This window comes from Chelonia mydas, chromosome 13, assembly GCF_015237465.2.
Source record: "Chelonia mydas isolate rCheMyd1 chromosome 13, rCheMyd1.pri.v2, whole genome shotgun sequence".
Taxonomy (NCBI): domain Eukaryota; kingdom Metazoa; phylum Chordata; order Testudines; family Cheloniidae; genus Chelonia; species Chelonia mydas.
Genome location: NC_051253.2, coordinates 4,029,974 through 4,051,148, shown reverse-complemented (window position 1 = coordinate 4,051,148; position 21,175 = coordinate 4,029,974). Strand labels below are relative to the sequence as shown.

At 41.3% G+C, this 21,175-nt stretch overlaps 1 protein-coding gene across 40 annotated transcripts in view; it reads right to left on the bottom strand.

Moving 5' to 3' along the window:
* Window positions 1-8,517: 8,517 nt before the first annotated feature.
* The window catches only part of RTEL1 (regulator of telomere elongation helicase 1), a 120,305-nt gene continuing 107,647 nt past the window's right edge, over window positions 8,518-21,175 (bottom strand). For 17 of the 40 annotated variants that reach the window (XM_043527143.1, XM_037915529.2, XM_043527140.1 and 14 more), the window contains 6 exons: window positions 19,677-19,922; window positions 17,658-17,858; window positions 16,905-17,084; window positions 16,199-16,302; window positions 13,753-13,922; window positions 8,518-9,495 (listed from right to left, as the gene is read on the bottom strand). In XM_043527143.1, coding sequence (XP_043383078.1) covers window positions 9,444-9,495; window positions 13,753-13,922; window positions 16,199-16,302; window positions 16,905-17,084; window positions 17,658-17,858; window positions 19,677-19,922 — 953 coding nt within the window. In that variant the 3' untranslated portion in view covers window positions 8,518-9,443. The other 23 variants (XM_043527151.1, XM_043527152.1, XM_043527158.1 and 20 more) reach the window with 10 other exon arrangements.

The window sequence follows — 21,175 nt, the reverse complement described above, 5'->3', positions numbered from 1 at the left end:
CAGGTCGCAAAGCAGAGGTGGGGCAGCACCGGGACACGTGTCCCTTACCTGGAAGCCGCTGCACCGCCCTTGTCTGGGGAAAGGCGCAAGAGGGCAGTGCTGCTCCCCACCCAGCAGAGGGGACGGGGCCCCCCAGTGAGGTCCGCAATACCGGGGGACCACCCGTGTATAAGGCAGTCCCCCATTTAGAGCCCCCTGGAAACTCCCAGCGGGAAGGGGGCTCTAAATCGCACTAGACAGCGCCAGAAGGGGTGTCACTTCCCCCTTTTCAGCCTGTCCCTGCTGCTGGGCTTGGGACTGTATTTAACTGCAGGTGAAAGTGCCTGGGAGCTCAGCACTTGCCGAAAATCAGGCCTGTTTAAGGTGTTGCCGCTTGAAGCACCCAGAATCATTAAAAAAAAGAAAAGGAGGACTTGGGGCACCTTAGAGACTAACACATTTATTTGAGCATAAGCTTTCGTGAGCTACAGCTCTCTAGCTCACGAAAGCTTATTCTCAAATACATTTGTTAGTCTCTAAGGTGCCCCAAGTCCTCCTTTTCTTTTTGCGAATACAGACTAACACGGCTGCTACTCTGAAACCAGGATCATTAGGCACTTTCGAAAACCAGGACTTCTCTCTTTCCCTGGGGGTCTGGACCTGTTCCCATTGAAGTCAATGGCAAAACTCCTGCCAGAGCAGGACCAGATCCAAACTATACAGCACTGAGCGCACACAGTTAAGAGACATCCAGAAAGCCTCCTAACATCACCTATCTGCTTCCTTTTTATGTGAATACTTCCATCTTTTACCAAAAAAATGTTACTCAAAAGCTTGGCTCCACTTTCCCATTCACACTAGGGCATGGATTAGAATTTTCTAACAATAATTAATCACCATGTCCAGGCACTTTTGTATGCACTGTATTTGAATCAAAACGGTGTGCATGCACGCACGTGTGTATTTGCCTTGAATTTTTGTCCAGGAAGCAAATGAGATCTGAAGTTTTGCACATGCACCGTCTGCACTCTCTCGTTTGACTATTACACATTTTACCCGGACACATCAGTAACTGATTTACCGGGGGAAGGCAGGGAAATTCCCCCCTACACATTCTCTTCCCTAGCTGTAAATGTTCAATAACTTCCTAGTCAGGGAATGTTTTTGTCACTTATATATTTGTTGCATACATCATCCATAGCTAAATATGCCCCACTCCCCAATGTCATAAGATCCCCGCACAGTATCATAGTCCACAAAGACCATTGCCATGGTCATTACTAGGGGATGGTGAGGAATCTTGCAGAGAAAAACTACCCCAGACACTCCACAGAGTTTCACTTTGTAAGTTGCCACTGCATTGTCCCCCTCCATAGATCTAGCAAACTGCTCCTCAGGTCAAAACTCACAGGAGCAGGGACCAAGCGTTCTCAGACCCTGGCCACAACTATTCATTCCCCTCATATAAGAGCCATGATTGACCACTAGAATGACCACCTTCAAACATAATGGTAAAGCGCTTATTTGCCTTGGCTTTTCTATAGTAACTGAACCTTCCCTAAAAAAAAAAGGAGTACTTGTGGCACCTTAGTGACTAACAAATTTATCTGAGCATAAGCTTTCGTGAGCTACAGCTCACTTCATCGGATGCAGTCAGTGGAAAATACTGAATGCATCCGATGAAGTGAGCTGTAGCTCACGAAAGCTTATGCTCAAATAAATTGGTTAGTCTCTAAGGTGCCACAAGTACTCTTTTTTTTTCTTTTTGCGAATATAGACTAACACGGCTGCTCCTCTGAAACCTGAACCTTCCCAAGTTGTCCAATGTAAGGAGAGAAAGTCAACATGTAAATACTATAGTGATGTTCCTTAACCAGAAGCTATAGATCCCAAGGATCCATGGGGAAAGCAGATAACCACACTGATCCACAGCCATCCCAATGGATAGATCTCTCCTCTGCCCTGCAGTCTAGGAAATCTTCCCACATAAGAGTTCATCGGCTAATCCTCTCTGGCTGCACATGATCCCTCTCTAAGTGTTGGGGACGGGGAGCGTGCAAAGCAGAATGCCCGACTCTGGTCCTGTGAGAACCGATGCCCCATGTCTAATTCTCATCAGAAATCCTCAGAGCAGCTGTTTCTCATTTCTGACCCATGCTACCCTAACCACCCCTCACAATCCAGCCAAATCCTGTGGTACATCTGCAGACAGCCTCTGTGCACTCCAAGGCAATGAATGTGCTCCAGAGCCCACTGCTCATTCTTGTGCCCCCCTTTACTTACAAGTACTTCTGTCCCCCCTTTGCTAGCACAGGTGGAAGGAGCATGAGCTGAGTTACTCCAGACTGCAGGCACTATCATCAGCACTTCACTCTAGGGGCAGAACTGCTCCCCTACCAAGTGGATATCTTGCCTCTAATCTCCTTACACTCTGACCCCTTCCCCCCAAACAATTGTATCTTGTGTTAGAGAGTGAGAGAAGCAGGGCAGAAATTGATAGCACTGTGTTAGTTGGAGAACAGGAAACTCATGGTACTTTTTTTCATTTCTTTCCAACAAACAGGAGAAAAGAAAATGTGATATGTACAAAGCCACTCTGCATTGACCTTGGGGAGGCGTCCGTGGAATTTTTTTCCCCTTTTGGTTTTGCAATTGCTGATCACGGACATATAATTGTTGTTATATGTGTTGCATATGTGTTGTCAAACAAGCATAGAACCTCTTCATTTAATTTGTACTATGTAAGCCATTCAGGATTGTGCCACAAATTCAACTTTAAGGTGTTTAACACTGAAAAATGATCATGCAGAATGGCACCTGCTTACTCTGCCAATCAGCTGCTGACCTTTTACTTAGTTTTTACTACTTTTTATTGTTGTTAGCTCTGCAGAGCCGATGCAGTATGGGAGAGGGAGCTGAATTCTACTCAGATTTGCACATGAACAGGATTGTTAACTAAATGCCTATTGCAGACGACTACTAGTGATGCACAAGCCAAAAAGAATGAAGCTTAAGTTGCCAGGGCTGGCATGCTTAGACCCAAAAAATTGCTTTTTTACATGCAAACTGGACAGATTTATCTAACCATCACCGAGACAATACATAGAAAACGTCCTGTTGCCATTTTTAGACATTTTTCAAAATAAGACTCCACTTTACAGGCTCAAAGCTCTATTTCTTATTAAAACTCTCCTACGTAGGTTCTAATCACCACAGTACCTCAGCATCTTCCATTAGTGTGTATTAAGCAACATGACTAACTTCTGTCGCATGTTTGTTCTCTCATCCTCTTCCCAGTGTGAGAAGCATGTGCAGCGGAGTGCCTTGTTTTGGTAGGGTCTCGTCTTTCTTTAATAAATATTCAAACTGCTGTGGATTCAGGTTACAGAAGGCAAGTCAAATAAATGCACTTTGCACTTGGAGCGGAAGGAAGTGAGGTGATGGTTTCACCAAGAACATTGCCCAGATAAAGATTGCAGGGTCAGACACCTAATGTCCAAATCACTCAACATCCATAATATTGATAATTTAACACAGGTGCAACATTAATGTAACATTCTACATATACAGTTCTATGCCTAAGTGTGCATGCTCTCACTGTATATTTTATTTCCATAAACACACATAATATATACAGTAAAAAGAAAAGGAGGACTTGTGGCACCTTAGAGACTAACAAATTTATTTGAGCATAAGCTTTCATGAGCTACAGCTCACTTCATTGGATGCATTCTGTAGCTCATGAAAGCTTATGCTCAAATAAATTTGTTAGTCTCTAAGGTGCCACAAGTACTCCTTTTCTTTTTGCGAATACAGACTAACACGGCTGCTACTCTGAAATATATACTGTGTATGCACTGCATATGTTACTGGATAGCCTCTCTTCTGATCACTTTTAAAAAAATACGTGTGGTGTAAACATCCTGCACACCCAGACAATAGAGTAATGAATGCAAATACTGCAAGTGGCCCAGTAGTGCCCCCCAGAGGAAGAGGCAGTGTTTCCCATCCGAACAGGTCCCCCAGTTACAAGCATTCAACAACCTTCAAAGGCAAGTCCTGTACCATGTGTTTCGAAAAGCAAATGCAAAACCTCTTATCAAAAGAAAACAAAATGCAAAGCAGAGTCAGACATGGGGGAAGGAAGTTGGAATTTCCTCCCAAAGAACCAGCCATTGTATGAGTATCCTGCATGCGGCTAGAATTAAGCAGGACCTGCACCGAGCATTTCTTCTTTGACTGAGCAGGTGGGGCTAATCTTTAGTTGGAAACACAAAACTGTCATACCTCCAACTCTAGGTCAGTATTGGCTCTGCTCCCGTTCTGAAAGGTGAATCCACATTTGAATCTTTGTTCTTACAGCCACTGGACCTGTCAAAGATCAATCTCATCATTTTACCAGAATTTGAAAAAGGATTGGACATTTGAATGGAAGTCGGAGAGGATTAAAACTACAACCCAGTGTTTGGAAGGGATAGAAGCCTTCAGGGCATAAACCAACCTTTAAGGATGGGGTTAAATTGTAACTATCCTTGAACTGGTTATTTTATGTGACTACTTCAGGGTTTTTTGTACATTCCCTCTAACACACCTGATTCTGGCCACTGTCAGAGAGCCGATACTGTACTAGATGGAAACAAGATCTAGTCTGGTCTGGCAATTCCTACCATATGATAGAGAAGTAACAAGCTGACCTTTACAGATCCATATTCCAAATGGGGTTTTAGCTTTATGCTGTTATTTTTAGGAAGCAAGATCTGGATAATATTAACCTGGATGATTTGCAACCTCATTCAATTCAGTCACTGTCAGCAGGGGACTGGTAGGCGTTTGCTTCCTCAATATGCACTTATGTAAATCATTTTATTAAAACTAAATTATAGATGTATATATAGAAGGCAGACAAGCTACAATTGTCAAATAGTTTTAAAAGTAGCAGCAATTATCCTGAGAAAACAGGGATTTGAGAGGGATGCTGTGAATATCTGGTTGCCTGTTAGTTTCTGTGGAGCTTTGACACACTTTATTCTCTGGTAACCAAAAGGCTAAATAATTTCTGTCAACATATAATGGATTTTCACAGCTTGTTATTACTGTTAGCTACCCATTCACTGAGGGCATTTCCAAGAAGTTGCAAGGATCATGTGTAAACATTTGCAAATCTTTGAACAGGCTGAAATGGTAAACAGTCATATACTAACGCTGTTGAATGGTTAAACAAGTGCAAGCGTTTATCTGGAAGATTTTCTTGATTTCCCACTATTTCAGATGAAAAATAGATCTGCATTAACATCCTTTCCTGCAGTATGCATGCATGCATCTGATGAAGTGAGCTGTAGCTCATGAAAGCTTATGCTCAAATAAATTTGTTAGTCTCTAAGGTGCCACAAGTCCTCCTGTTCTTTTCTTGCAGTATGTGTATCAAGCAGCAGTTTAAACAGCACAGTCATCTGCCTGGTGCATCACGGATGTCCAGATGTTCCATTTAAAATTGACACTTCGATACCAGCCTTGTAGGGCTGACCAGTGAGTGACTTCTGGCCCCGCAGCCAAACCCAAAGTATTATAGTTAATTTTTGTTTTATGATTGTAGTGCTCATTAGAGGTGCCACACTAGTAGTTCACTACTAGAGAGTGAAATTCGGTATCCATGGAACAGCAGCAGCTTCCCCACCCACCTCACCTCCGACCTTTAAGAAGGTAAGAATACAGTCAATCGATTACTTCAACCCAATTATTTTTGTGCTCTAAACTGTGTTAATTCAGAACCCAGCTAGAGACCCATCTATTGGTAAGATCACAGGACTGAACCCACAATAATCATCATTTCACAAATGACCACTCTACATTCCCCAAACTATCCCTTCCCCAAATGCTTGTGATATATATTGAGATTTACAGTTGGCCCAGAAGGTTAATAAATCCAGGGTCTCCAAATGTCTTCTTAAGATCCATCCACCCATCTCTCCTGCCCTCCAAGATATCCACGCAGAAGAACGTGAAATGAAGATGTTCTAGTTTGGGAGTTTACATTTTTGGGGTGCATGAGAAAACAGCAAGGTCACTCACCTGGTTATCTTCCCACAAACTTTACTGAACAATTTTCTATTTCTGTTACCTGAATAATTATAATAATTTCCACCCACCAGACTGTGAAACCCACTAATCAAAAATAAGACAAAGTAAAAGATAGCTGTATGAGTTTGCAGCAGTTAAAGCTCCCTTAAATCAATACAGGTGAAGTTATCATTTCTTTACTATATAAAGTAGTCCAAAATTATACTCTTCAGTGAAAACCCATGTACTATCCTGTACTACAACTTCCCTCTAGTGGTGAAAGGAGCAAGGTGCAGTTCTTTTAAATGACAAAGGAACTTAATGAAGTTTTTCCACACAACCAGAATCACAGAATGCACATTGCAGTGCACTGAAATATTCCACTGCCTCAAAGAGAGTTTCATTATAATAGAATCCATTATGATTCTGCTCTATTCTTAAACTTTACATGCCACAGGTTGCACAGGCCTAACACAAGCAGTATTAAGGTGTGAAATTAGCACCAAAAATCAATGGCTGGAACTGAACCTTCAGGAGTGGTTGTGACACTTGATTCATGTGATGATCTCAGATGACTTACAAAGATGCTACAGGAGTGCAAAGTATTAATCTAAGCTGCTTTTCACTGAATATTTTTGACTTCCATGAAGTCATGATGACTGATATTTTTTGCTAAAAAGGCAAAAGGGGGACTCATGATTAGAAAAAGTATTTAGGTTGCAACTGATGTCATGTGAATCTACTACAAAGAAAATATCACCACTAAAAATATTTCATTATATTTAATGTGTGGCAACACCATGTCTGGGATGCCTGGTTTCCTCCACACCTATTCCTGTTTAATCACTACACCATTGTATTATAGTCTCTCCCTCCCTAACCAGATGATAGCTTTGTGGTATCATCCGTCACAAGACCCTGGGAGCTTTAAAGAGGCAGGAGTTTGTTGCCGGTCATGTTTCAGCCCTAGTGCCTTTCCAACATTACTATTTGCTAAATATCTTTCCTCTTGGTTTTCCTGCGTAAGGATAAGCTTCCAGGTTGAAACCTCATTTAATTATTTCCCATCTATGTTTATAACGACTACATCCCTTTGCATTATTTGTCCCTGCTGATGTCTCCCACACCTAGTTTAGTATCAGCAGTACATCAGCAGAACTGATAAAAAGGTTTTTAAAAAAAAATTGGGAAAAAATAAAATGTGTGTATCTGGCTGAAGTCCTCAAAATCATCTGAGACCACTTTCCAAAAAACAAAGGGGAAAAAGTGACATCTAGGTACTCAGAAAAGCCAGAGACAGCAAAAATAAACTAATATGCTAACTGTAAGGTGCTGGTAAATTTAAATGTACAGTAAAATACGTCCACATATTAGGACATATTGAAATCTGGGAGAATATATTCCAGCACAAAATTATCCTCAGATCTATCTAAATCCTCATCTTTCAACTTCCCCTTCTAATTATTCAGTCAGGTAGTAAGGAAAAGCTTTTGTATCATCATCACTGAAAAACAACCCACCCCCCCAACACCTTTTTCCAGTCTGAGCTTATTAGGAAAAAAACATAGAAGCAGTTAAAACCAATAGATGTGAATTCAAATCTGAGCACACATACATACCCACAATTCCACATTTTGACACACTAAGTCACATACCACACATGCACAACTAAGTTGTTTATAACTGAAGGTTCTTCAAATTTGTCAAAGGCACTTTCCTAATCGTGGATAAAATCCACAGCAAGTGTGAAATTTCAAAAATGGCAGTTTTGAGTTTTCAAAATGAGAAAAAAAGACCCTCTCAAATTTCTCAGAATATCACTCACCTTTCATTTTTGAATATATTGAAAATGGACAAAGGGAATTTTACCAAACTTTCCACCCAAAATCCACCTTTAGGCTAAGCAAAAGCAAATCAAACTTACCAAAAGGGTAAGTCCATGCTCCCCCCCCGCCCCCTTCCCCACAATTGCCGCCCAAATTCTAAGCATCTGAAAGTCATATGTATTTGTCACTGATTCATAGACTCTAAATCCAGAAAGGGCCATTGCGATTATCTTGACCTCTTGCATAGCACAGGCCACAGGGACTTTCCCCAAAATATTTCCTAGAACTGATGATCTTTTAGAAAAACATCCAGTCTTGATTTAAAAATTGTCAGTGATGGAGAATCCATCGCAACACTCAGTCCATTGGCCAGTGGTTAATTACCCTCCAATAAAATGCTTTATTTCCAGTCTGAATTTGCCAAGTTTCAACTTCCAGCCATTATATCATGTTATACAAGTTGACAACTGAAAACACAAGAGTGACAAAAAATTATCAAAGGATTGTTGCAAAAATATCAGAGTATTTAAAATCATATAGCAAAATGACTTCTATTTACTTCCACTTTAGATTCCACTTGGATTCAACGCCCACCTCTTCTAGACTCAGTGAAAAACAAAAAGCCATGTACAATACACTCAGGATGTGCAAACTGTTCATTTTTACTTAGTTTATTTTAGATTTTCCACTGAAGATTTAAAATTGATACAATTTCTTAAATTAGCAAAACATGAATACCCCCAGTCAGAGTGTGAAAATATCAGTGTTTCTCTTTTCCAACTTGATGGAGTTTAAAATCAGTTTGTACGTTCACTTTGAAAGAACATGAATAGTTCTTTCACTCTCCCTGCTACACTTCTGAAAACACAAGTATGAAACCGTACAGACACAACAGGAGTGTGCAAGTGCCTCAGAAGAAACCGAATCCTCTTTGGAAGCATGCTCAGTGCAACACTCAGCACTTATAGCCATATAGGAAACAGGCTTCTGATTGGCAGGGAAGGCCTAAATGAGCACAAGATGAGTTTGGTCTGTACTACCAGTGATGCACAGTAAAAACTATTGGATTTCTAAAAAGGCTTTCACCACCTTACAGCTCTGAAATCCCTAGCTGCAACAGCTTCTGTAAGTCACCAAAGGAAAACGGTATTCCTGGAAAAGGGGATTCGGGGCACTACTGCTGCTGGGAAATTTTCCAGGACTGAGTAAATATTTGAGAGAAGGCAATTACTAAAAACCTCCTCCAGGCTGTCAAAGTTCAATCTAAAAGGACCATATCGGCACAAGAATCTGCTGATTCAAACACATAAGAAATGCAGATCCCCATTTCATTACAATTCTAAGGACAATGTTTGCTTCTTTCCCCTCTTGCGGAAAGAGAAGTGGGAAGCGAGGTCTTTGGGGTTTGATGAGTTTTGCCAAGGAGAGGAATGATGCTGCGAGAAGCTGAGATCAAGGGTCCGTAAAGGAATGTGCATCCTGCTTCTTTTTCCAATCTCTTTTTCTGCTGGCTCTTTAACCAGTGCTGACGCAATGTACTTGCCCCTTGTCAGGGAGGTTATGGCAGGAAAAAAACCTGGGCTAAATGCTTCCTCTTGGTAGTAGCTTGGCATTCTGGGCACCTTTTAGCAATCTGGGAAGACAGATGAACAAAACACACAGATTACAAACATTACATTTCCTTTCAAATGTCTGCATAGAGTAGATCTGCAAAGGAGGAAGTCTACAGAATAGCAGTCTCAATACAAACATCACTCATGCCCACCATTTGCCAGTCCCCAACAATTATAATTATTATAAACATACTCAACATGTAACCATTTAACTGGTTGTGACACAAGAAAGAAAAGGAAAACTCTTCTAACGAAGTAGCAATTCACGCTGGGCAAATAACCAATTTTTCTGTTCATGAGCTGAACCAAAAACAAAACAAAACAAAACCCCCTGAAAAAATTTAGTTCAGCTCAAACTGAAAACTGATTTTTTTTCCCCCCCGCACAGAAACAAAACATTTACCCTGACCTGAAATTTTTTTTTTCAGTTTGTTGTTTCAGGTCATTTGAGTGTTTTTCCCTTTTTAATTAGCTAAATTTCTAAATGAAACATCTTTAAAAAATGAGATGTCAAACTGTTTAACTTAAAATGATGAAAACAAAATGTTTTGACTTTTACAGTTGTACCCCCTTTTTTTCAGGCAAAACTATCCACTAAATTTGACCCAAATTTTCCAATAATTTTGAGAACTTTAAGAATGCACTCCTTAGCAAATTAGCCATCAAAAAAATTCTGCCCAATTCTCATAGCAACTCACCCCACAGGAATGGTTTCTGTAAAATCAATTCCAATTGTGCAATTACTAAAATAAAGGGGGTGAAATGCAGAATATGCAACAGCTGTTGCAAAAGCATACAAGTATTTGGTCCTTCGAAAAACCAAATGAGATAGTAGCTGAACTTCTTGAGTTCCCACTTCCTCTTGTACAATTCAAGTACAGAATAGAGGAAGTGACCTATTTGAGACACAAGGCAACCCATGATGTTTATGGCCATGGCCAAGTTGTGGTGGCAGGACAAGATGTAACTGTTAGCTAATTGTGGCTATGTGAAATAAGTGGATTTTTAACAGTGGGATAGCTAACGCATGTTAGTTACCTCACTGTAAAAAACACCTTTTTTTGGGTCCATGAAGATAAAGCCTGTGAGATGAAAACCTCTCTGCTGTGAAGGTTACAGCCTGTTGGTTTCACTGCTTCTAACGTGAAACAGTTCTAGCCTTTATGAACTTGATCCCGTGGGATTCCTTATTATGTCCCTAGTTAACAGAGCTAGTTCTTTTTCCACACTGAGGGAAGGGTGACCTCCAAAACCTTCTTGCGGACTTTCATCTTTGAACAGAGAGCAACAGCCTAGAATCAGATTTTCCACTTCCTCCTAGGAACTCCGGGATGAAGGCTATTGGCCAAGAAAAAAATGCTTTACATATTTTAAAAGTGAGATTGTCTGAAGTAAATTTAGTCCTTGTGGAGGCTATATTGACAGCCTTGGAGATTGCTACATACTCAAAGAACAGATGCAGCATGAGCAGTAGCAGTTCAAGGTCTCCCAGTATAGAAGTTAGTCAGTCCTCGTAATAGAAGCTAGATTGCAGCAGAGTGGCTTAATGCTCTAGCCTTTTGATTCTGGAAACATGGGTTCAAAGGCTACAAATGGATAGAAGCTTGGCTGTCTCAATCTAATCCCCAGGAGACATCCATTTGTAAGCATGCTTCGATATCCTTAAATGGAAGGCACTGTATACGTGCAAAGTATTATGATAGTCTGCCCACATTACAGGCCCACTGTGCAAGGTAGAACAATGGATAGTTTCTGCTCAGGAATGACATGCACAAATGCTGCAAATCAGGACTGAGGCACACAGAGATACGTGGAAAGAACTGCGTCTACCTGTTCATTGTATACCGGCACATTTAAGACCATCCATTTCACAAAACATTTAAAGACAAAGCCCTACAGTATACATCATGTGCATGATGCTCAGCTTGCCAAATGGGTCTTGAGAGAATTCACTGGAGATATCTTTCCCAAGCTGCTCTTCTTGGTGCATGCCCTCTGGATTGAACATCCTCCTGTGCTGAAAGTTCCAATGATTGACCAGCAATCTTCCCACGCCTTTAAGTGGTCTTACCATAATAATGACTGGGAAAGGATTTAAGATTAGGGTAAAGAGAAGTCATTGTGTGCTGTATGATGGTTTGTTAGTCACTTCCTCATTAAATGTAGTAAGCTTGAACCAATTATTTAGAATGAGTAACTTGTAGTAAAGGAACAAAGTTTAGTCTACAAGTCACCAGTTTGAATCCAGACTAGGTCACTAGTGATCAAATGTTACTACCATATGATGGTGGTTTGGGGACCCAGAGGAAATAAGTGGTCAGTGGCTGTTCATTTCCTTCTGGTGAGACATCTGTCACAAAACAAATCACCCCTGGGAATGAAGTTGGATCAAGGTTTGAACAAGAATGAGACGCTGCTTCTCCTCCTCCTCCAGGCTCTAGAGAAAGATGGGGAAATTTAGAGACTAACCAATTTATTTGAGCATAAGCTTTCGTGAGCTACAGCTCACTTCATCGGATGCATACTGTGGAAAGTGTAGAAGATCTTATTATATACACACAAAGCATGAAAAAATACCTCCTCCCACCCCACTCTCCTGCTGGTAATAGCTTATCTAAAGTGACCACTCTCCTTACAATGTGTATGATAATCAAGGTGGGCCATTTCCAGCACAAATCCAGGGTTTAACAAGAATGTCTGGGGTGGGGGGTGAGGGGGGGGGTAGGAAAAAACAAGGGGAAATAGGCTACCTTGCATAATGACTAAGCCACTCCCAGTCTCTATTCAAGCCTAAGTTAACTGTATCCAATTTGCAAATGAATTCCAATTCAGCAGTTTCTCGCTGGAGTCCGGATTTGAAGTTTTTTTGTTGTAAAATAGCGACTTTCATGTCTGTAATCGCGTGACCAGAGAGATTGAAGTGTTCTCCGACTGGTTTATGAATGTTATAATTCTTGACATCTGATTTGTGTCCATTTACTCTTTTATGTAGAGACTGTCCAGTATGACCAATGTACATGGCAGAGGGGCATTGCTGGCACGTGATGGCATATATCACATTGGTGGATGTGCAGGTGAACAAGCCTCTGATAGTGTGGCTGATGTTATTAGGCCCTGTGATGGTGTCCCCTGAATAGATATGTGGGCACAGATGGCAACGGGCTTTGTTGCAAGGATAGGTTCCTGGGTTAGTGGTTCTGTTGTGTGGTATGTGGTTGCTGGTGAGTATTTGCTTCAGGTTGGGGGGCTGTCTGTAGGAAAGGACTGGCCTGTCCCCCCCCCCCCCCCCAGACGTTCTTGTTAAACCCTGGATTTGTGCTGGAAATGGCCCACCTTGATTATCATACACAATGTAAGGAGAGTGGTCACTTTGGATAAGCTATTACCAGCAGGAGAGTGAGTTTGTGTGTGTGGGGGGCGGGGAGGTGAGAAAACCTGGATTTGTGTTGGAAATGGCCCACCTTGATTATCATACACATTGTAAGGAGAGTGGTCACTTTAGATACGCTATTACCAGCAGGAGAGTGGGGTGGGAGGAGGTATTTTTTCATGCTTTGCGTGTATATAATAAGATCTTCTATGCTTTCCACAGTATGCATCTGATGAAGTGAGCTGTAGCTCACGAAAGCTTATGCTCAAATAAATTGGTTAGTCTCTAAGGTGCCACAAGTACTCCTTTTCTTTTTGCGAATACAGACTAACACGGCTGTTACTCTGAAACATGGGGAAATTTGTTTCCCCTCTCACACCTTTCATGTCCCACAACATTAACACTTGGTTTCCCCCTCTTTACTAGGTGACTGGATGCAGAACAGATCTTTTATCCTGTCTCTTGGGTCAGAGAACCTGCCCCACACCAGGCCTTCCAAAGAATGACAGCTTCCAAAACTGCAAGATACTCAGCTTCTCATGAACCAAACTATACCAGACCCATGCCACAAAGTAAGCCAACACATGGCTGTTCCAGAGCTTTCAACTCTGGCAACAGGCCTGTAACCACTGCAGCTCAGAGCGTGCCTCCCAGCATGGGCCAACAGACTTGTGCTACCTTCACTCAAGCTCACCTGCTTCAAATAGCAATGTGGATGTTGCGGCATGGGAGGTGGCTTTGGTGAGCCATTCAAGTCCAAGCCCATCCAACCCCCTGGATCTGCACTTAGGGGAGTAGCCAAAACTGCTGCCCAGACTGCAACATCCACACTGCTACTTTTAGCAAGCTAGTGCAAATCTGTCTACCCAGGCTGGAAGGCACACTCCCTGCTGCAGTGCATACATACCCTGGATCACTGGTCACAGGTTCCTGAAGGGAGGAAACGCAGGTGCTCGAAAACCAGTTGGTCCTACAGGATAAGTGGCTGGTATACGCAGGGTAGTGTAGACAGATCCTAGTCTGAGTGGAAGGATCACATTTCCTCCATGAAACAGGGCAAGAGACCCAAGACCTGTGCTGTGTGCATTCAAAGAAACAAGAAGGGGGAGGTCTGCATTCAAAGAAACAAGAAGAGGTTTGCTCCTAATTTGGGTTAGTTAATCCACATTAACTGAATTGGGTTAAAATAGCTATGAAGACACAGCAACTCCACTTTTAACTTGAGTTAGCAGCATGAGTTAAAGCCTATAGGGGAGCCTATGGTTGAACTCAATCTGCTAATGTGAGTTAAAAAAACGAGTTGTCATGTCTTCCCTGCTATTTTAACTGGACTTAACTAATGCAGATAAGTAACCAGAATTAAGAACACCCTTTCCTCCCCTCAGTGAATACATGTCCTCTGGTAACAGAAGTGCAGATAGCACTACATCCATGACAGGTTGGTTGTAACTACTCTCCATACAACAAGGGTGTGCCATTTCATCTCTACAGGCTGCTGAGAATTATGGCAGAAGGATGGAATGTTCATTTGCTTGTGAGCCAAGAAAAAACTAAACTAATCTTTGGAATTAAGGTGTTGTTCAGTCCTAAGAACCATCACCTCATCCTGATGAAAAATACAGTATGGTGCAGTACTGTGGCTCCCCGCCCCCTCAAAAAAAAAACAAAAACCTCCCCAGCCTGACATAACAGCAATTAGGAAAGAGTTTACAAGTGAAAAATCACAGGGAGTCTTTCCTCAGAGGTTCAAAGGAAGGATTCATAAAGGTCTGTAGCAAACAGGAAACAAACTTTTGGATTTTTCAGCTCTTAGGAATCTAGTGATATGATGCTGTTTTGTAATCAGCCTGGGCCTTCAGCAGCAGAGACTAAGAAAGCACATACCAGCAGGTTGCTGGCCTCAACAGCTTTCTCCATCGAGAAGGGCCAGATGAGCAAGCTGTCCAGAAACAGGCAGAGAGGTATTCCTGTTTCTTGGACAGCTGACACTAGGACCTCAGTAAAGATCCATGACAAGGCCAACAAATTGAAAGGAAGGGACTTATACTCAAAGTGTCTCTTATAGTGGCAGAAATGCAGACATTTGTAATGACACACTTCACTCCCGTCTCTGCTCTATCAATGACAGGAATTCTGGGGATGCAGAGCTTTTATGACAGACTTAACAGCCTCCATACTTAAGTTTGACTTTTGGGTGAATAAATTGAGTGTTTTGAGATCCAAGATGGCTTGCATGGCCTTGTCCTATTTTGAACCAAAAAGAAACAATCAAATACACTCCATAAGATTGCTTGTTTGATGGAACTGGTTATATAACCCTAATCTGCAGTAGTCGCAAAATGGCCTTTTGGCCTTCTTGTAATTTCCTGGATTCTTTAATGTTGGGAATATCATGCATTTTGGGGAGAAATTCTATTGAACAGCTGTTCTGAATTGATTCTAGAACCCATTTGTCTGAAGATGTCTTTATTATTAATTTAATCTGGATTTTCCACACTTTGTCAATATATTCCAGGGTCGTCTTCCTGATAAACAGTCCCTATGAATCTAAGAAGACCGGTAGGTACAGAAGGACTGCCCGGTTCTGAATGCCTGCTCATAGTCCCTTCTGTACTGCTTCGTGGATGAGAGGGGAGGGATTTCTCTTTCTTCTCTGATGCCTTTGTGACCAACTTGTCTACAGGTTCTCTGATTAACACTCTCATCCTCACCCCTGAGTACATGGAAGCTGTCAAGCCTTTTCATCCTCTCATCTGCCTTTCAGGGGCAGAGCCACAGATCTTATTGGGCTACCGTGCTTGAGTCACTGAAGGCACTGCACAGCACAGGAAGTCTAGGAAAGTATCTGTTGTGGAGGATGCTACCAAAGAGATACTTTGCAGTAATGCTTTCATCTTCTTATCCAGGGGGAAGGCATCCATCTCTGCAAGCCAGGATAACTCTGAAGTAGCAGGATGATGCAGTGATGGCAGGAAGGTTGCCTCATGATTGTGCCTTACAGAAGACACTTCAGGAATGAAATAAAACCGGGCAAAGAAAATGTTTAAAATAAGAGTTAAGATGTATGAAAAATCTCTGTCACAAATTAAGTTCCATAGGTTGCCGCTTGCACCTCTCTGGAGCCAGAAAAAATTGGGGAAGGCTCAGATGGGGTGAGGCTTTATGTCTCAACAAGGACAAAAGGTATGGTATGCCTTCAATCACTGCAACATAGAGATCATGGAGTCAGAGTGGCAAGGCCCTGAGGGAAGCAGAGGACTTCCAAATCCAGGGCTGTCCATCTGGTTCATTAAACCAAAACAAAATTTACTAAAAGTCTGAGAAAATAACGGAAACTAATAAGCAAAGCCAACCTTTAAGAACTGTTCCCAGCATGTTTTGCAGCAAGTAAAGGTACATAACTGGCATTTAAAAGGCACATCATCCTCAGATTTGCATTTAGAGCACTGGAATCTTCCTAAAAATAGCAGTTGAGAGAGAAGGTGCCGGGGTGGGGAAGGAGGGGGGGAGAGAAAGAGAGAAAAGACACTAAATTCCAGTAACTCTGTTTCGGAAGTTCTTACACATTCATGTTTCCAGTGCATTTTGTAGAAAGCAATGGTTGAAGGTGTGTGCAATGTGTTTTATGAGGCCCCTGTATCTTAGAGGTGCAACTCCTGGCCCTATTACACAGTTTCTTCTGTGTGACCTCACTCAATTTTGCTGTGCCTCAATTCCCCATCTATTAAGCTGGGTAATACTACTGACCTCACAGGGTAGGTGTGAGGATAACTGCATTAGTCCTCAGGGGGCACTCATCCTAGGCCACATAAGTACTTAGACAGAATGGACATAGTTGAACAAGAAAACCCAAATTCTATTTTCTTCTATATAGGGTTTTATACCACACTCATCACTGCTGCATCTGAATGCTTAAATACACATGAATAACTGTAGTAATAAAAGATGGCTTCATACTGTTCTAAAAAGGGTAAACATAATTTGGATTTCCTACACATTTTTGACCATTCTCTTCTAGAGTTAGAGGGCAAGATCTCCGCCCAATACATCTGCACCTACCACACTCTGGCTCCATATTGAAGGGCAAGACATGCAAACTGCGTGGGTTGGTAGGTGCTCTTATGCTGCTGGATCCTGTCAATGTGTCTGTCTTTTGAGAGCCAGTTTTCCTGTTCTGATTACTGCAGAAGGATAAAATCTTGCTCTGGGTTTTTCTTGGCATTTCACTCTTGAAAGTAGCTGCACATGAATACATATCAAACAGTATATAATGTGGGGTAATCCAGAATACTAGACATACCTCAGCTCTTTGTGAAATCTGACCAGCTGACATTTCCAGGAGGGTTTCATTTAGAAGTCTGTCAGAAAAATTTGATTAACTTTTTTTTCTAAATCACATTATTCCATACCACAAGTTTCTGATACTGTATTAACATACATAAAATTATCACTGAAAAAAATTGAGACCCTTCCAATGGAACAACTCTAATGTGGTAGACTCTACCTAAAGACAGTGGACTTTGCTCACACGGAAGGCTTTTGCCTTAATTTTCCCATGAGTCTAGAAGAATTGTTTTGCAGGTGATTGTCTCATTATTTCCTTGTGTTCATCCACTTGTCTTTCTGTACCCACCTGTTCTCTCTTGTCTGATACTTAGATTGCAAGCTCTTTGGGACTAGGGCTGTTATTGTGTTTTGTATTTGTACAGCACCTAGCATAATGGGGTCCAGATCCACGTCTGGAATGCTCCTACGTGCTACCACAATAATAAATAATACGATCTAAATGCCAGAAAAGTGTTCATTCCAAACCTGGTGTGTGGCTGACAGCTTTATCCTGAGTTTCACTGTTTTCTGCTTTGGAACATGAATTCTCCAGATTCAGAGGACTCTTGGGCTCCTGCACTTCCAGTTGCAATTTCTTCTTCTCCTCACTGCAGCTCATTCCAGTCAGGTCTTTACACATCTGTCTGAATTGTTCTTTGTGATGAGGACGTACAAACATGTAGAACCCTGCTCAAAATGTTTTAAAAAGTCACACACACATGAAATGAATGGGTTTAGCATAGATTGTGCATTCCTTTTTGGAAAAGGGGAAAGCTCTATGGAGACTGATTCCCACCATCTCCCCAGCACATCTGAAGGTTTGGGGAATGTCTGATCCTTTCTTGAAGGGCGATGCTTAATTTTTTTTCCTCACTAGAGGATGAGTATTTGCATTGACAGCAGCATCAGCTTGTCTGAAAATTCTGCTTCCACCCTTGAAAGAGACATTAATTCTGTTCTGGTGCGCCAATGAGCACTCCAGGGTGTTATAGCAAAGTCAAACAAGGTCAGTGCCCAAAAAGGTTGTCTCAAGAAGGAATCCTCTTGGTATGTTTTTTACATTGGGAAAAAAATTAGACCGTGAGTACAGAAATTTTAAAAAGTCCCCACTTTGGGTTATTGCCAGGCTTAGACAATTCCTTTGTGGTGCTTCAATTTGAAACTGGCTTGCTCACTAAAAACACTGATACACCATAGTCAAGAATAGAGACACAAAGTGGTTGAGGTAATATCTTTTATTAGACCAACTTCTGTTGGTGAGAGAGAGAAGCTTTCAAGCTCTCTCACCAACAGAAGTTGGTCCAATAAAAATATACTACTCTCACCCACCTTGTCTCTCTAGTATCCTGGGACTGACACAGCTACAACACTGCATATTCAATAGTGTGACATTCAACAGGAAATTCTGACTCATCACATCATGTGGTTCATTTCCATCTTATTCTTCAGCTGCGACAAACCCACGTCTACAGTTAACAGAGTAGGGTAACCTGTTTCCCAGCACGTAGAGATCGTGACCCACATTGTGGGATTCTGGATGGGATTCTGCGGGACCCAACAGAGCCACATTTAAGCATTTTCTACTCCTGCTCGCTGCTCTCCATCCTTCAGCTGCCTTGCACATCTAGCATCCACTCCTCCCTGAAGAGAATTGCCCATCAAAGGCACTAGGATGTCCACAAGTCAGTAAGAGGGCAGTAATGAAACATTACAGTAGTGGAATTAGAGATCCCTCTTCAAGGTCGTTAGGCCCAACATGTGTGTGTTTTCCTTTTTCTTTATCTGTCTGAAAATCTGTATTATTTAAAGTAAATCAAAATCTAATCTCAACTTTTCAGTGCCAGCAGCCTAGGACATAATGAGAAACTCTACAACAACAAACCAGCACATGTGATGGGCGGGAAGCAAAAAATTTTTTGTAAGGAAATAAATGTCAGTTTCAAGATTCTAAAGGTCTATTATAAATAATGGTAAATAAAGAGTGTTAATCATGACAAAATTCCTTAACTGTGTCCATGTAAAGACGTGAGGGGAAAAAAGTGAGTGTGTCTATCCCTAAAAGCTGAATCACCAGAATCACTTGTTCTAAAGAGCAGCCCTTGCAGATAAAAGGAAAATAATGCAATGAAATCATACAAGTGAAAGAAGCACATCTGGAGGAAGTGTGTATAGCTGTGGAAGTATTAACTCAGTTTTAGGTTTCTTCAGGAACTGAGTGTAATCAGAACAAATGGAAGCAGTGCCCAATTTTATAACTTCAAAATTATCTGGATTTGGCTAACACTTTTATTCAGGAAGTCCCATTTGCCCAGAGTGCTGAACACAGAGAGAAGAGATGCAATGTGTTCCGTCAGTGCTAATAAGTTCAAAAGAAGGATAGAGTTTGCACACCAATTTATGCCAATCAGTGAGAGTTTAGTGTGTACATCTGGGGTGTATGAGGGACAGGACCACAGCACCTACATCTCTTTCTAAAAACAAAAAAAATTCAATAAAAATACTTGCGTTGCAGGAGGTGAAAGTACTCTGGCTTCTCAGTGGTCAGGGCAGCTATCACCAACACCATAGCATCATAGTCATCGGTCTTCTTATATGCTGATAGTGCTGCACAGAAGCGGCTGTAACTGTTTTTGTCCAAAGCATTTTTCAGATCATTAAGATATGTAGCCCTGACTAGCTCATGATGGTCCTGTCTGAGAGAGCGTGATGCCTCTTCAGGGTCCTTCTTAGGGATATGGGTGTGATTTTCTCCTGAGAGAGAACATACATTATCAACGCTTTGGGAAGCACAAACTAGCATTTTTAAGAGAGACATATAGTTTGGATCCTTGTACCCTGCCTGCATATTCTAGGAATCTGTTAAATCAATGGAAAATTAGCAAAAGCTACAACAGCCACAATGTGTGAGATCAGTACTAAAACAATGCCTTGTGTTTTCCCTTAGGCAGAAAGTAGCAATCTTCCAAATAGCTGTGCTAATAAACAGTGCTGGCATGCCAAGGAAGCAAGAAAAAAAGCCTAATTCATTTAACAAGCATAGGATTTATCCTCACCCAAGAAACAAAATGAGAAAAAAATAACATTTGCCAAATAGGAAATCATCATCAAAAGGGAATAATTATTTCAAAATTTTAAAAAACACAGCACCATATGCAATAGAGAGTACAAACCTGATCAAGGTCAAAGCAGCTAACACCATTCTTTTAACCACATAATGAAGTATATTTTGTTGCAGTCCAAAGGAGTGCTCTTTGATTGACAGGCCATTGTGCTGTCTACAGAGATAAAGCTGTGGTTTTTATTTCAGCACAATGCCAATTGACAGTTTCAAGTTCTTAAGTGGCCACATGATGACAAATAACTTTTAAAAACTTTTTTTTTTTTTAAACTGCAGAACAAAAATTGAAATGATCTTTGAAAAGGAAGGGATTCAACTCAGTTTCCTGAAGCGGGAGGGCGTGGAAAGAAGTGAATGTAGCTACAGAGCATGGTGGGAATTTTGTAATCAGTATCTTTTTACATCACTACATATCCTGGAATCATCTGACACCCGCCCTCATAAGGAAACATTCTATTTAGGGGGTAACCTAGATAATAGAGAAATGTAGTAACTCTTTTTTTTAATACTGGGGACACGTGTATGAAAACTGGAGTTGTTGTTTATTAATGGTTCTTCTATTCCAACTGCTTGTTTCCCCCAAAGCCTCAGAGCCATCAAACATTCCTATAATGTCACAGAGATCTATGAACTCAAGTGAGACTTAATCAGCAGGAGATAACCATATCATGAAAACAATGATCCTGTTCTCATACAAATGTCCCTAAAAATACAGGAGAGAAGGAAATAGGAACCAAGAAAACTAGAATTGCTTCATAAATTAAATTCTTTTAAAGCTTTCCAAGAAATGTCAGCTGCTCTTTGCAGGAAGATGATTACGAAGTCTTGAACTATTCTTTACTCTTTAAAATGCTGTACAATGTTAACATTTAACAGGTATAGTCAC